The 18,306-nt window shown below is 41.5% G+C and overlaps 1 protein-coding gene across 6 annotated transcripts in view; it reads right to left on the reverse strand.

Moving 5' to 3' along the window:
- The window catches only part of LOC111867263 (zinc finger RNA-binding protein), a 55,385-nt gene that overhangs the window by 20,706 nt on the left and 16,373 nt on the right, over positions 1–18,306 (reverse strand). For 5 of the 6 annotated variants that reach the window (XM_033752613.1, XM_023856953.2, XM_023856956.2 and 2 more), the window contains 6 exons: positions 17,533–17,804; positions 16,072–16,245; positions 11,335–11,539; positions 4,412–4,585; positions 3,313–3,541; positions 2,908–3,064 (listed from right to left, as the gene is read on the reverse strand). In XM_033752613.1, the coding sequence (XP_033608504.1) occupies positions 2,908–3,064; positions 3,313–3,541; positions 4,412–4,585; positions 11,335–11,539; positions 16,072–16,245; positions 17,533–17,804 (1,211 nt within the window). The remainder of the gene's footprint in view (positions 1–2,907; positions 3,065–3,312; positions 3,542–4,411; positions 4,586–11,334; positions 11,540–16,071; positions 16,246–17,532; positions 17,805–18,306) is intronic. The other variant, XM_023856955.2, reaches the window with a different exon arrangement.

The following is an 18,306-nucleotide window of genomic DNA, read 5'->3' on the forward strand; positions in this document are numbered from 1 at the left end:
GCACATATCAGTCTCTGGTGTTTATAGCTTCAGAGCAAACAAAACACATCATTCATAACAGAAACAGCTCGCAATAGCCACAGGAACGTTGCTGCAAGACAGGCATATGTAACGACGACTTAGCGCTCTTAAACACGTGTGTCATTAAATACAGTCCTCCTGACAACAGGCCAGTGAAAAATCTAACAATCTACAGCAAAACCATCAATTATTATGGGCGTTATAACATACGTGTGCAGCTGGACGAAACATACACGTCGAACCCCCCCAGACGATATAAATCCCTGACGAAACATACACGTTGAACCACGGTAACGGGTTAATGACTAATGTAATTACCTACATAAGTTACCCATGGGACCCTGAACAAGCCTCAAAGACAAGCATGGGTGTTGAATTTTCAAGAGCATCTGGAGACAAGAATCTGGGAAGTCTGCTAATCGATGTGTTTAAAGCATGCGATATAAGCAGCTGACTCAGTCCTTAAGAAAGTAGAAGGGATTGAAATTATTTTTGCATGGGGCAAGAGGGGACATATGACTCAGATGTAATGGCTTCAAAAGGGGCCAATTATCTTATACGGTACCTTCAGCATTCACAGCAATGTCATTAAAAATATTACATAACTTTATCCTACATTTACTTTATTCACTTACCAAATTATGAAAAATAATGTACATAATTTATGTATTCCACACGCAAGTCTTGGTTGCATTACGGTTTTCACTTTGTGCCTTTGCAGCGCATGTTCATATTCCATCACACTCTCTTTGCTTTGGTTTAAAAATGATGACAGTACAGGGTATTTCAAAAAGAGCTTTACAACTTTGAAAGCTCATATAAATTTATACACAAGACATATACAACGTTTTGAACTGTCATAATGTAGCAAAAAACACAGTTTCATGCACACGGTACTGTAGTACCCAATACCGCCACCGCGAGGGCTCCTGCAGTTGAAATCAAGATGGCTACTTTCACAGGTGCAGAGCATGCTCGTTGTGTGTTTTGGTTCAAAGAAACGAAGTCTGCTACACAACTTGAAAGGAAATTTCGCGCTCAGTGTCGCAAGGAACTTCCCAGGAGGCCTACAATTTACTCCTGGCACAACAATTTTGTTCAGACCAGATGCTCTGTGCGCTGTGCCAAGCCACCTGGTCGGCCACGTGTTTCTGACGCTACAGTGGAACAGATTAGGGAGAGCTTCGTTTGAAGTCCACGAAAGTCAACGTGACGTGCATCTCAGGAAACTGGTATTTCAAATGTTCCTGTGTGTGTTACGAAAACATTTAGACTTAAAAGCGTACAAACTATCCATCATTCAACACCTTACGGATGCAGATAAGGTGGTCCGTAAGGAAGTCTGTATGCAAATGTTTCATCAGATACAAGACGATAAGTTTCTGGACTCCGTAATTTTCAGTGATGAGAGCAAGTTTCATGTCAGTGGTAAGGTCAATACCACAAATGCAGGATCTGGGGCAGCGAAAATCCACACGTCTCCCTGGAATATGTTCGTGATAGCCCAAAGGTGAGCGTGTTTTGAGCCCCCAGCAAAGAAAGAGTGTACGGTCCTTTCTTCTTCATGGAGACGATCATTACCGGTATTGTATATCTGGACATGCTCCAAGAATTCCTCATTCCACAGTTAGACAAAGATGACCATGAAGGACGCATTCACTCCCAGCAAGATGGTGCACCCCCTCATTACCTTGGAGAAGTGCACGAGTACCTCAACACCCATTTCCCAGGTCGGTGGATTGGTAGAGCGGCACCAATAGCATGGCCACCTCGTTCCCCGGATCTTACTCCCCTGGATTTTTCCTTATGGGGATTCGTTAAAGATAGTGTGTTCGTACCACCTTTGCCTGCAAATGCTGTTGAGCTCCAAACTCGAATTACTGCCTCAGCTGCAGAAGTGACACCAGAGATGCTACGTAGTGTGTGGCAAGAGACTGACTACAGATGGGACGTCTGCCGCATTACCAATGGAAGTCACATTGAACGATAACTATCCGAGGTAAAACTCGGTGTGTTTTGCTACATTACGACAGTTCAAAACGTTGTGTATGTCCTCTGTATAAATTTATATAAGCTTTCAAAGTTGTAAAGCTCTTTTTGAAACACTCTGTACAAGATAAAAAAACTGTTAAATACAACTTAGTGATAATCAGTTCTACAGTCTTATGTGCAACAATTTATTAAAACTTATTAAAAGCTAGTCACTTCATAAGTTTTTTACAACATGTTTCGATCAAAGTGGCCATCTTCAGGTGTTAAAATGTTGTGGGTGCACAGCTGGAAACAAAACAAGTAACAAAGCAGCAAGAAAAAATTCATATGCACTATGGGAACCATACATCAACAACTATGCATCAAAGCAGAAAGAAGGCAGTTTCCTCACCAACAACTTGTAACACCTGATGATGACCATTTTGGTTGAAGCATGTCATAAAAAACTTTTAAAGTGACTGGCTTTAGTAGGTTTTAATAAATTGCTGCACTTAAGACTGTAGAACTAACTAACACTAAGTGAAAAGTACAACAGGATGCTACAATATTGTGGAATACAGCACCACAAAAGAAACAGGCACCTGCCAGTGACGGGAATAAAAATAGAGAGAGAAACCATCCCAAATACAACACAATCATGGTGGCCTTTAACTGAGACTCAGCAGGATGAGTGTGAAATGACCCTCACACCATGACTGGCTTTGATTGCATATGGAATCAAGGCTTAAGTGGCCTGAATTCATTTATTTACATATGCATGGCAGACCAACACTTTACGCCCTCAAGCCACAGTTAAAATGTATCACAAGAACTATCATACACTTAACTGATCTACTGGCACAAGAGGGTACAACTCCTGTTGCATGCACAAAAACCACATGAAACAATACTTACCATAAGTGGTGGCACACCTGGCCCAAAAGGTCTTGGGGGAGGTGGAGGCAAACCTCGATGATCTCTTCCATAACGTCTGTACCATTCAAAGTATTCCACTTCCTCTTCATACCGACGGCGCTCCTCCCAGTACATCCTTTCTTCCTCTTCCATCATCCTGTCCAGGAACAAAAGTGAACTACATAAACATTCTAGACAAATAAAAAAGTGTAGAACACCATGTTGCATTAGATATATAGCTACAATGGCCCATCTATACAACTACATATAATAATGGTATATTGGTGTACAATAAAGGTAAAAATTTGGGTTCCATAAATATTGAGGAAATTCTTGTGTTGCTGACTGACTACTGGCTTCTCAAGAAGGGCTCAGCTACATGGAATCTACACATAAGCTCCTCACCGCTCCTCATCACGGCGTCTCCAGTATTCATCTCTCATCTGTTGTCTCCTAAGTTTCTCCTCCTGCAGCTTGCGTTGCCGCAAAGATGGCTTCACATCCACAACCAATTCTGGATTCACCTTCTTCTTATACTGAAGTCGATGACGACGACCTTTCATATGCATTTCCTTGGCATTTGGATCATTGAACCGACACTCGCACAATTTGCAGTTGAAACTGATAACTTTACCTAAAGAAATTAGAAACATGAACTTTAACAGTTGGAAACTGAACAGAATGTACACACTTCGTTGAACAAAACAAATGCAGTTATAAAAATCCCAATAACACTGCTCTTACATTATAATACAACCATTCTTTAACTCGTCACCCACACATCGCACTACTGCGAAAAAAGGATGTATTGCTCAGAGGACTTACTCTCACATTTTCAATACAAAGAGTTCAAATTTAGCAGTCTCAAAACATCTCAGGAAAGGACTTACGACCCCAAATGTCCAACAGGGCCTAGCAAATGAAATAAACTATAAAATTCTCATTACTATTTTGCATGTCATTTCTAGTACACATAAACTGATACTCAAACTAAACATTTTGGACTATCACCAGGTATCCTCTCCTTTCAAAATCTTTAAGTGTTCCACAGTATTGAAGTGTTTAGCTATCCTGAACATTAATGTTAATTACCGGTGTGCATTCACATATAAATGAAAGTAAAATGTCTCAAATACAACTTACAAGTAAGCTCTCTAACTTTACTTACATTACTGCACACACGCACATTTTTGCTTCCTATAATTCCCCTATGAGGGGGAAAAGGTTGCTCACGTCTGTGACATTCTTTAAGTCATACATGTACCCTGGGTAGTGCAAAATGAGCAACAAACCTGGCAAAGCTTCCCAAAAGAAAAGTTCAAACTTCTTCAAGATGCAACAAAGCAAGGACTTGAGTGCTCTCTATTGGGAAGCAAGAGCAAAATGGGTTAAATGATCCCAAATGCAGCCATTGGAAACAAACAAACCAACCAACTTCCCCTTTGACTCCCGCATGCTCTCAACAGATCTACTCTACATGACAAAAAAAAAAACCATCACTCACCTTCTTCGTTCTTAATTTCCTCGATATAGTCCTGACCAACCGGTTGGACATCTTTATCACTTAGCGCGAGCTCCGAGTCAGACATAACAGGCTCTTCCTTTATCTCAGATTTTACTTCAGCTATCTCAGCCTTGATACCTGTTGCTGCCGTTCCAACTGTCCCCAAGGACCCAGCTGTAACAAGCACATACGGTCTTACATCACACACACTGTTCAGTTACTATAAAAGGATTTTTGTTTTCCTTTTCAAATTTCACACCATACTTAACCAATAGTGTGGCATCCTTATGACACTGTGTAGTGTCATTCACTGGTATTGGTACAAGGTGGTTCAAATATGACCAGGACTGATTTCTTTTTTAAACCAAAATTGCCAAACACTTACTTGCACATGTCAGTCTTCAACGTACTCCCCTCTGGAGTCAACACATTTTTTCCAACATTCTGGAAGCATCCTGATGCCCTTTTCAAAAACAGCTTGTGGTTGCAGCATATCCACTCCCGAACAGTCTGGATGACGGTGTCGTCCACAAACCGCATGCCTTGCAAGTCTGATTTGAGCCTTCGGAACAGGTACAAATCACTTGGGGCCAAATTGGGACTGTACAGCAGATGTGTCAGAAGGTTCCATTTCAATTTCCGGAGGGTTTCCATTGTTGTTTTGGCCGTATGGGGGCATGCATTGTCTTTAAGGAAGGCTACCCGCTTTCCACCTGCCTTCCGCTTGGATCGGAGCTTTTCCTTCATGTCTGTTGCCAGGAGGTTTGAATAATAAGCTGCATTGACTGTCCTGGCATCTGTCAGAAAGTCTACATGGATAACCCTCTGCCAGTCCGAGAAGAACGTTGCCATCACTTTTTCTGCTGAATGGCTCCTCCGCGCTCTCTTGGGTTTGGGAGAACTGGTATGTCGCCACTTGCGTGATGACTGCTGGGACTTGGGAATGTAGTAGTGCACCCACGTTTCATCGGTGGTCACTACAGACCTCAAAAATGCATCACGTTTGTCTTCAAACTGCTGTAGGAGACGACTGGCAGCTTGCATGCACACCATTTTGTTCACATCCATCAAAGTGCGTGGTACCCACCGTGCATTCACCTTGCAATAGTGCAGGTGGTATTTCACGATTCCTTCTACACTACCCACACTGATGGACAGCATTGCTCCAAGTTCCTTGATAGTGATGCGCCTATTCTGCACGATCAATGTTTGCCTTAGTGACGGATAGCCGCGGCCGACAATCATGCGGTTCATTCTCCACGTGCTCTCTGCCCTCTCTGAAGCACTTACACCACTAAACACACGGGTCCGTGAGAGACACTCTTCCCCATACTGTTGTTGGAGTCTGTGGTGAATTTCAGCGGACGGGACGTTTTCTCCGAGGAATTTGATCACAATGTGTTGTTCCACGCTCCGCAGTACCTTCTGTTCACTCATCACTCTAGCAACTTCCAGACAGGATTGAACAGGTTCTAACCCTAACAGGAGGGAGGGTGGAGGTTGTGGCTTCACTCTCTCAAGGTCGCACAGCTGCTGTGCAATGCAGCTTGTTTACAAAAAAATCAGTCCCGGTCATATTTGAACCACCTAGTATTTTGGGTTAACTGCCCCAATATCCATCCCATGTATAAGGGACAGAGACAATAACAATGCCCACCTACCACACTATATTGTTCATACAGAAATCCACACAAATCTTGACACCTGTGAAAACCTCAAACCAAAACTGGGTGACAAAATCAAACACTGCATATATAACTAACTGTACTATATATTTTCAGCCACATATTGATGAAGTCTTAAAAATAATGGCTAGACAAATATGTTAAATTTTATGGCACATACAGAGTAAAACATTCAAGAACACCCTCTCCTAGGAGCTGCTTAGCGAGATGCTCTCCCAACAAACAAGTCACATACATTTCTCTTCTCCCCTATTCCTGACACTGCAGCCTATCGACAAAATACATGGACGGTGAGCATAGAGGGAACTTCATACACTCCCGAACTCTCTTCGTTTCAGTTCAGACAACTCACACGTTTCAGTTCTTTTCAAAATTCCCAATGAGACCTGAATTTTACACGTCTTCGCACTACATACTAGATTATATTATATACAAGTATGTAATACCTATCTTTCCTCTACAGCTGAATGCCTTGCTTGTTCCCAATTTATGACTATTATCTTGCAGTCATTTTTCTTAAATCTGTTTTACTAAACTGAAGAAAATTCTGGGTTCAAGTAAAATTTCCTTTAAAATACATGAAATGAGATATACAGAACTGTCTGAATTTCTCATGCAAGTGTTCAAACACATTATTCCCACTTTTCAAAATTCCCAACACTTGCTATTAATTTATGGAACCCAGGTTTGAGGTTCTCAGGTTGGTTAAATCAGTCTTCTGGGATGTAATGCCATGTGGTCTGCTAAACGGGTACCAGTGTTACAACATCAACCCTGGAGACTGAGGCAGCCGTTTCTTCTAAAACACTTGTGCCTGTCTATCAAATTGCACAATGTCACATCCCAGAAGATAGTAATCCTCAACTCAACTACGGTATTGTCTTCGGAACTCAAAATATTGTGAACACATTTCTCTTCCAATGGGCAGCAATCTTTCTTGCAACCATAGCATACTGAGGAGCATATGTATGTTTCATTCAGAAGTATATATTCAACTGATATACTGTAAAGTTCTAACCTGCAGCACCTTTAATAGTTCCCTCTGACACTATCATATCACAATTACAGTGCATACCAATACTCTACATACTACCCACATCAAAAATGTGGCATGACTTAAAGGGACAAGGATCACATAAGCAAACCACCATACAAAGGAATATGGCAAACGTATTACAAAATACCCAACTCCCAGCTACAGATATACTGAAAAGTGGAAATGCCGAATTCCAAGCCCACATTCATATTTCTGCAGGCGAAGTCACGGCCACATCATTTCATCAGATCTGGGGAAAATGGCACCTCTAACCCTGTCCAGAGGAGAAAAGTGGCAACCCTACCACTAAAATGTTTCTTGGTCAGCAAGAAATTAGCAGACATCTTGCTTTCAAGCTCCAAAAATTTTTAACAGTATAGACATCTAATGACTACCCAGGAATAAAATGAGGACAATGCAGGAGAATTACAAATTCTATTACCTCGCCTAATTTATATAAAAAAATAACTAGGAAAAACATGGAAGCATGGAAAGAAAATTTTAGGAAGACCACTGAAAAGATGGCATGAATTGGACAACCCACCTACTCTATGAATCAGGTACAATATACCTCATATAGGCAACCTTACAGGAGAAACCCTGTATACAGGTTTCTATTTCCCACTGGTGTATGAATAAAACAGCATCTATCAACTTTCTAATGGTAATACAATGGGCTACGTTACCAAGTGACGATGCAATCCCGCTCCTGCATTAGACCAAGAACAGGACACATGACCAAACATCTCACAGATGATAAAAGAAAATTTCATTCTCTTAAATTCACAAAGAAGCTATGATTGTAATTTCCAAAACGCAAGACAAGGCAACCTCTTGATAGGATACTATGCATAGCAGCTGCTGTTAAGAACTCAAAAATGGCAGACCCATCAAGGACCACGCATCAACATGCTGGTCCATGTCTCCAGACGAACAAATGGTCAAACAACGAAAAATACAATTAAAGGTAGACAATACGTTATCAAGAACAGAACTCATATACGTCAGTGGGATATAAATGCAGAGATTTAATAACATGTGAAAAGGAATGCCAAATGTTATCCAATCAAGGAACAGCAAAAAGAAATAGTTCCATTACACTCGGACAAGTATCTTGAGCCAATCATTGTTGCAGAAGAAACCAACCAAGCCTCTTTCAAGTGACAGAAACTTTCGGCTTTGCACACTGAATTCATTAGGTGAACACATCCATTTTCATTTGTAAACCTTTTGGAGTATGAGACTACTCTTTACACTGATGTCACGATTTCTTATCACTGCTGTTCCAGCTTTCTTCAGTACATTCCACCACATTTAAAACTGAGATATGAAAATATTCCATACTGACAATACCCACATTACTTGCATTTCTGCTGGCTGTACACAGAACAGAAGTGAGACAATTTCCAAACACAAATAATGCCACACGCATGTGATGAACTATACCATTTTTGTGTGCCAAACTGAAATGGAATGGCAACTCATACCTATATAAAAGTTGTGGAAAATTAGAATGCCAAATTTCCACCATAAATGAGAGTATGACCTATATGCAACAGCAACCCATGTGCCCTCTTTTCTTACATCCTCGCGTTCTTCCCTTACCACTGTTAACTACAATGCATTTTCCTTCCTTCCTGCATAAACAGGACATGAATATTGCACGAGAAGTAGGTTATGAATCAGATGTAGGGTCAGATAAAAACTACAACTGGAAATATAATTTACACCTGATAGGAGCAGTTTGCGATATGCAAAAGAAACGCCTATCTTCAAATTACTAGATGAAATATGCTGAAATTTCAGCACAAAAACGAAAAACAAAAAAAAAAAAGTTTCACAGCAAGACACAAACAGAATCACAACCTTCTAAGATGTGAAAACATATACGTGGTGTGTTCAAAAAGAATCGAACCTTTGGTCAGCAGAAATACATTTACTGATTTGGAGGTACAAAACCCTAATCCCCTTCAAAGTAGTCTCCTTGGTAATGCACACACTTCTCCCAGTGCTTCCGCCATTGTTGGAAACACTTCTGGAATGCGTCTTTTGGAATGGTGATCAGCCGGGCCATCACATTTCGCATGATGTCTTCTCTTGACTCAAACTGGGTTCCTTTCAGCAGCATTTTCAGCTTGGGAAATAGCCAAAAGTCACACGGAGCCATGTCGGGGGAGTAGGGCGCCTGACAAACCACAGGGATGTTGTGTTTGAGGACGAAAGTCTGAATCAGATGCGCAGAATGGGCGGGTGCATTATCATGATGGAGATTGCCCACAGATCCTGTCGTTTGCGCCACACAGAATCACGAAGGCAATGGAGGACCTCCTGGTAGTATTCCTTTGTGGTGGTTTGGCCTTGTGGTGCGTACTCATGATGCACAACACCACGGGAGTCGAAGAAAATGGCCAACATGACCTTGACATTGCTGCGGGCCTGCCGTGCTTTGTTTGGCCTCGGGGATGTCGGATGTTTCCACTGTGACGACTGCATCTTGGTTTCTGGGTCGTGCCCATAAACCCATGACTCATCGCCTGTAATCATGGTGTTCAGAAAGTTGGGGTTACTGTTTGCATTGTCCAGCATGTCCTGTGCGATTTCCAGACAGCGTTGCTTCTGCTCCATTGTTTGCAGTTTTGGTACAAATTTCACGGACACTCTCCTCATGCCCAAATCCTCGGTCAAAATTGAATGTACCAATCCAATGCTTACCCCTATCTCATTCACAAGTTCTGGGACTGTCATACGACAGTCCTCCATGACCAAAGTCCGCACTTGCTCAATGACGTTCTCATTTCGGCTTGTTGAGGGTCTGCCTGAAAGCGGTTCGCTGTCCACTGATGTGCGCTCATCTTTGAAGCGGTTGTACCACTCCTTTATCTGTGACTTGCTCGTGGCATCATCCCCGAAAGCCTGTTGAATCTTGCGAATGGTTTCCACTTGGGTATCACCAAGCTTTTGGCAAAATTTGATGCGCTGCTCATGCTGTTCAGTCATTTTACACCTTACTGGAATCCGACGAGCACTCACTACACGTCCTCACTCATAGGCCGACTGCCAGCGACTGACGCTTTCTGCGGGCGGGTAAAAATTCATTACTGCGCATGAATGTCCCCTCTACATCTCCACCAAAGGGAGCCTCCCACGCTTCATTGGTTTACGCAGGGATCAAAGAAGGCTCGATACTTTTTGAACACACCACGTACGTGGTAGATATGCATCAATGTGTCTAAGGAATGTACTGCAACCATTTTCAATAATGCGAAGAGGAACAAACTATATTACACAGAAACATTAATTATCTACCGAACTCCGCAGCGCCACATCCCAAAACGACTCTACTCACCACTGCCAGAATCTCAAACCCCAAATATCAACATGCTTCGATACACATCCAACGTACAACAAATGTGTTACAGATGCAAAAAAGCAGCACCCAAGCACTTCCCATCCAATATGCAATTTATTTTATCCTGATGTGGGAATAAGATGCACAGCTTAGTGACATGATGTTCTTCTGCCACAAATTACAAAGCTGCACATCATTAATATAGCCATACTTCCTTCCTCAGAGGGTGAAGACTATTTCAGACAATGCACTAATCTGTGAAAGTTAACAATGAAGATATGCAAACAAATGACACAAGCTTTTTTTAGCACTGATTACAGCAACTAACCAAAATATTCAGCAGACTTTTCCTTACATTTCCACATTTGTGCATTAAACAAATAATGCACAGCTACAGCACATACTTCTGAGATCCACAGTACTTTTCAGCTAAAAACGGCAATTCATATGAGCAGGATTAAAACATGCATGAGCAAGTGTAAAGCGTAGACTGCCTACAGAATGTATATCATTATGGACTGCAATTCCAGTCAAGATTCCTGTCTTACACCTCCAAGAAGAAATACACATAAGTTAAACCGTCAACGCCGACCAATGTACGTAGCATGTCAGTCATCACCATCCAACGTACAGAGCACATCCAGTGCAAAGATAAAATCCAGCTCATGTGTAACATCCTCTGTACCCAGAAATGAGTAGGGTTTAAATGTCCCATGGCTTGAGTAGCTGATAACAGGGGAAGATCCGCTTAATTCTATCCCAAATGAAATGAACTTATGCCAAAACAATGAGATAAATGTCTACCAAGGGAGAGTGTACGCTTGGCACAAACATTGCTACATCAATGTTTTACCTGCAACAAAATTAATCTTAGGTGCTGCAGTAACAGTTTTCTTGGCAGCCCCTGGTATTGCAGGTTTTGCTGCAGTGGTAGTCACAGTTTTTACTGGGGTAGTAGTGGATGCTGTTGTACCTGTTGTAGTCTTAATTCCACCACCCACAACCACTGGTTCTGTTGACGGTATGGGCTTTCCCAGCTTTGTGTGCAGCTTCACCAACTGAATACAATTATTATATTATTAATATTGAAGTTTCAACAAAGACACCGTGTAAAACAAACCATTTCACAAATTATTCCATTTCTCTCTCACACACAGCCACAGCACATAACTCTGCAATGTACTGATTTTCAACACCTTCCACCATCAGTACAGTGCACAACAATATCAATTTTCAGACTGTGGAATTTTACATTAAAGGAAATTTGGAATTTTATTTTTTAATACAAAATTCAAATTAATCAATAAAAGCTATTTGTACAGAAATTCAGATTGCATATATGCGTGAGTCAGTGACGTGGCAGAATACACATATGTAACTGCTTGAGTGGCTAGCCAACATGCATGCATCACTGATGTAATGGGACAGCTCACAGTAAAAGTAAAAAAGTAAAGGTATCCCTGTAACAGGCCGTGCAGGCCCATAGGGCTGTGAGATGTTGAGGTTCCCACATTTTCTAGACAACTGGCTCATAGATGGCGGTGAGGTCAGAGCCCTACGCACCAGCCACTCTTTACCCCCCCAAGAATATTTTAAGAATATTCCTGGTACTCATTTGTGTTAGAGGCTGAGTTGACCCTAGGGCTATAGTGCAGCTGGATGGATTATGTCACTGAAAAAAATCCAATGACCTCATCAGGACTTGAACCCACAACCTTCCAGCTTGTATCATAGTGTCCCAACCAACTACGCTACTGCGTGCCCCAGGACAGCTCACAGTGCAGCTGCTATTCCCATTCTTATATTATCCTTGTATTATCCTGGGCAGGGCAGGTAGTATACCTGAAAGGGAACACAAAGTGCACTTATAAATTTGATTGGGACCAAGCGTTTTATTTACAATTGTACTCTGACAAAATTACCATATAAATGTATCTCTGCTTACAACATGTGAGACAGTGGAAGAAGAGGTTTAAATCACATGTTTTCACAATATGGACACATTTTCAAGAATGCATCAACAGAGGAATGTTGCACTTAAAAAAATCATGACCAGTCACTCATTTGCCATACAACCTACAAGAAAATCTATTTAAAACTAAATAGTCTTATAAACATTAATAGTGACACAGAACTTTTTTTTTGGGGGGGGGGGTCAACTTCATTCACATTTACACACCAACATAAGTTCCTTTTTGATATCACCCTTATGCTCAATGCTATTAGATACTATGGCCACATAAGAACACTGCCATACGCATCATCACAAACTGCTTGTCACAGGGGCACAGATTTGGACTCAAGACAGTTACAGGGGACTTTCATGATTAAAACATGATAAACTCCCAGCTTTTTAAGGCTCTTCTTACAAAATAGTTGGGAAAATTTTCACCTTTCAAATTTGTGTAACAGACTGAGTCATGGGGATGGACAACACAAACTTGCGTCACATAGACTTTCATGAAAATTTCATGTTATCACTTTCAGTCAACCTGAAACCTACAAGTCATACAGATTTACTTAACATCCTTTGTAAGCACCTTTACATGAACCAAAGCCATGTAAGGAACTTATAATTACCTCCGTAAACTAGACATAAATATAACAGCAACCAGCATGTTACACCATAGTTTAAACCGAGTCTCTGACATCTTCATTTAGATTGTGAACTGCTACAAGATTAACAGACAGAATGGACATAGCCTGGCTCTCCCTGTGGGTTCTCATTAATGAAGGTGCAGACATGAGATAATTTTTTAAAATGCATTTGGGTCTTCATGTAGTGTGTTAATTTTACCAAATTTTAACTAAAACTGGCATCAAACGATTTTTGGTGAAACTCGCTATTATAAACTGCCACAAAAATCTTCTGGAAGTCTTTACATGCAGGTGGACATATGCAATGAAGCACCTGTGTGCTTTCTGCCAAGTTTTGCTAACATATTGTAACGTGTTTACGTTACCGAAGACGCCGTAGAGATGGTTAATTTGTTTATTTAACAATCTACAAATAACAGCTACAATTACTTATCACACAGTTGCGGGGTTTCACACTTTATAACCCTAATCGCAATAATCTGTTACCACTGTTGCGGGGTTTCACGATTTATAACCCTATGCGCAAATCAGCTCACTCTGTCTTCAGTAGTCTACACGTTTACAGTAGGGGAGCTATGTATCACTGTATCACACGCTCCCAATTACACAATCACACACACGTCCGGTTCTTCTTTCCGCGACGGCTGCTATATTCCAACTTGTAGTCGGCTGACTGCAGGACTCTTGATAACACACTCGCTCGACTAGTACTTAACTCTGCGGTAGCCACAAGACAACTTGACTCGGCGACTGTTACTTTACAACTCGGCGGCTGTCACAGTACAACTGACTGTGAATAGCCTTCGCTGCTCCTTATGTAGCCTTGATCGGACAATTGTCGTCTGGTGCCTTGTTGCTAGCCACGCTGTCCGGAGTTGTTGACTGCTGCCTAGCAACTGCGATATCCCTCGGTGACGTCACCGCGCGTTGCGCATTGCATAGCTACCAAGATGCGGGGTGATTACTCGCCTATTACGCAAGCGCTACGTTACCGCCGGGGAGGTAGGGGTCACATGTCACAATATAGAGACCTCCTTACTCTGTAACCAGCAAGAAGCCAGGCCACAGATGATGCCACCAACCTAAAGACCAAGGATGTGATAATGTGCTGCCTGGTTCAAACCATCTCACACCACAGGACAGAGACTAAAGAGCTCTGGTGGAGTGATGACTGGAAGGGGAAAACCTAACATTCCTGTGGAAATTCTGTTTCAGTGCCACATTGTACACCACAGACCTCATGTAGAGTCACCCAGGACTGAACCTGAGACTCCACAGCAAGATCATCAAAAAAATCACTGCTGTAACATTTGGTCTGTGCACTTATAGCAAGTAGAAATGATGTGAACTAGCTATTAATTTCACAGCAGTCATGGATATTGTTATCACACAGAGATGACCACCCTANGACCACCGGGGGGGGGGACTCAACATACTGACTGCTATTATTACATTTTTAGTCCCAGCTTCAACTTATTAATTTAGTAAACCCTTGCCAATCCAGATTAATGAAAACACATGGAAAATTAAATAATATAGGTAATGCTGACAAAAAATAAAATATTGCTGCACCAATTTCTTCCTCTGTCATAGGCTGAAATGCAGGGTTGCCTCCATCTAGCTCAAGCCAATCTTGGATATTTTTTGTGTGGTTTCAGTCTCTGCAGCTGACCTCAACACAGTCTGAAAGTCGTCTTGATCCTAAATGCCATGTATTTTTTCAAATTATGTACTCAACTATGAAAAGGATTTCTCATATTTTGCTCCAAATTAACTGTAACTGGATTAGCAAGGGGCCAGGCATTATACAGTGGGCACTAGTGTCCTCCACAGCTGCAAAGAGAATGTTTTTCAGACATCATGAACCCATGGCAGTCAACATGTCAAATATATTATCTTTTCATAGACATCATCGCTGATACTCTACTTACATTAGACGAAATATAAGTGTATTCAGTTTTTAATTAATACATACACATGTTAGTTCCCCATGTTAACAACAAACTAATACAGAGTGAATCGTATAGAACCGGCTCGATGAATTTGCTAATAATTCTGCAGGTGATGCATATAACGACTCACAATTACAACATAATAATCCGTGGGCCGTGCTGAGTCGAATGGTGTGTGCACGATCAGGCAAGTGGCGGCCCTTATGCTGCAAGGTCAAGGACAATGCCAAAACGTGTCTGCAGTGCACAGGCGACAGTCACGGAGTACACTGTTGAACACCGAGTATTTCTAATGCCTACTTGAAAACGGCAGACACTTTCAACACCTGCTCTGATCGGGACACACAATCCAAGATAAGATATGTGTAAATTACTTTAATATCTGTATGGTATATTTTATATTACACCTCATTTCATCAGGCCGGTTCTATATGAATCACCCTGTAGAATGCAGGAGACAATGATGTACAGATCACATGACCATCCCTCTGCACAAAACCAGACACGATACGAAACCCTTCATTTCCTAACATCACTGGCACATCACGTTAGTCCCAAATGACAACACCAAACCAGTACAACCCTACCCGGACGCCCAAATAAGAAAACATTCAAAACAGGAGGCCCATACATAAACAGTTTATCTGCAGATCTGTATTGCAGAGAAGTTGGAGGTTAAAGCCTACAACAGATCAAAGCCACTGTCACAAACATACCTGTACTTAGGGACCATGGGTGAAAATGGATTTGATACACTGCATTTAAGCATATGTGTACGGCAAGAGTTTTTGGCAGAGAAAGTTCTCAGAGCAAGTACAAATGGGTCCAGAATTGAGCACCATCTGATCCTACACACAGTTACCTCCACAAATCAGGACTCTGAGAATCCAAAGGTGTCGGAAAAACTTGTTTGCGTGGCCACTTCCTGAACTTCGCAAATAAAAAACTTGTGTTAAAAAAGTACTGCTGTGTAGTCACAGTACTTGCCTGATATCCACACATTAAGAATGTACATATTATGTGGGCCTGCAAATTCTTACCTTCTGATGCTTGGCTCCACGGATATGTGCAGCATAGGCATCTGAGCCAGTACAAGTCACATCACACAACTCGCAACGCAGGGCGTTGCCACCTCGAGCTGCTGGAGCTGACCCAAGTTTCAATGCAGATTCCTTTTTCTTATGCTTCTGACCTTCTAGATGTTCACGGTATGTCTGCAAACAACAAACCACTTTTAAGGCCCTGCTGGAAAGAATGACACTATTAACCCTTTCTATTCCTATTGTCAACAAGGTCATTTCCTGTATTTTCTTGTCATGTTCAGCAAACATTCAACTCATACTCATGGCCTCTTCTCCACGCCTGTCTCTATGGTTTGAAATGGAACTGTCCCATTTAAACACATCTTTCCATTTAAACTTCCATTCATGTATCTTTGAATACACATGCATTTTTCACAAAGAAATTAAATATAATGAGAAAATTAACGCATACTGTAACAATTATGGTAGGTTTTCTCTGTTACTGTCTACAGACATTCAAGCATAACCTTCCCTCAATTACATCAAAAACTTTTAAGACTTATGGGCAAAAAAGTGTGGACACAAAATGTTTCTCTTTCCTAACAAATTTTGTTCCAACAAATATTTAGTGAGTTATGCGCTTAAGATGTGCAGAACCACAAGTCATTTCTCATTTCCAGTACCTGCTACTGCCATCAAACTTTAACTGAACCAAAGAACAAATTTCATACAAATATTCAGCAATTCCTACCTTGTTACATGCAAACAGATGTGAGAAAGCTAAGTAGCTGCATTTTTGCAATTCTATTGCTGATGCTCCAGAATAATATGGTGGACTGAGAATGAAATGGAAAACAAAGAATGAAAAAAGTGGATGGCCCTTGCAACACACCACATTCTTAAATATGCTCCACCCCCACTGTCACTCCTAACCAGTATTTCAGCCCCAGTGACTCATTTTACTTCAACCACATTAAAGACACCAACTCCAGATGTACTGTGAACAGCCTTAACAAACAACACAGCCAAATCCCCAAAGCAAAGGTACAAATGTAACACACTGCTAAAAGCCAAGGACAAGAACAAAATATTGTGACATGGATGGCGCAACAGGAAGTAGGGGTCACATGAACTCTGAGTTTCCACGAGTGACGTCACGTACCCCCACTCCTCCCATTATTACATAACGCTCGGTAAACACTCCGTTGCCTCCCAGGGTGACGTAACACGGGACACTGCGGTTACTATGCAGCAATAAACAACTCTCGGCAGCGTTGCCCAGTAACAACACTTCCGGAAGTGCTGTTACGTCACCGTGGGGGGATGGGGACGGAGTGTTGACTGGCCTGTTACTGTAGCAGCGACAGTTGCTCCGATGCTGTTATGTCACCTGGGGGGGGGGAGGTTACCGAGCGTTGCGCCGTCCACGTCACAACATATATACTACTATGCTAAGACACTCTTTCCAATGATTCCTACCTGCGGACCTGCACAGCTGATTTTACAAACATCACAGTAGTGCAGCTGCTGTGGTTTGGGGGGTTGCTTTGGTTTCATGGTCTTCATACCACCAGACATTGGTCCTTTCTTGTATCCTTGCCAAGAGCTGGTTGATTTTGCAGTACCTGTGTTTGTAGTGACTGCAGCAGCTGCCCCAGTTCCTGCGCCAGTCTGCGCCTGCTGTGCCACATACATGGTGGCAGCACTGTACAATGCTGCATCGTATCCTGAATATGTTGTATTGGCGGCAGCTATATAGGAACATGTTAAAAGCATTTCTTTTGAAATTTCTAATCGTCACTTAGAAAACCCACACAAGGAAGAAAATATCATATGACAAGATTCTTTTGTGAAACCATGAACGATATACAAATTCCATTTTTGTATATTGGCATGTAAAGAAAAATTCTCAGATCTCTTTAACAATTTGTTACAATATTCTGTGAATAACTCCATTGCATAGTCCTTCATGAGAAAATGATTGCAAAATTCTGATTTGGTGAATATTTTACCTGGTTCTAACCCAAGTTCAATATAAACAGCACTGTTATTTTTCCATATCCAGTGAAGCTTGACATTATAATGCACATTCAGTGTTAGTTTGACCTTCTGGGGCTCATACTTTGATTTTGTGCAATTATGGTCAAAATCATCAATATTCTTTCGATGATGGACATTCGTTCCATACGACCCATGTTGTCAACAATTACTCCAAACATTACTTGACATTACTGAATACTTAATTTTAACTGT

This window comes from Cryptotermes secundus, unplaced genomic scaffold, assembly GCF_002891405.2.
Source record: "Cryptotermes secundus unplaced genomic scaffold, Csec_1.0 scaffold1356, whole genome shotgun sequence".
Taxonomy (NCBI): Eukaryota; Metazoa; Arthropoda; class Insecta; order Blattodea; family Kalotermitidae; genus Cryptotermes; species Cryptotermes secundus.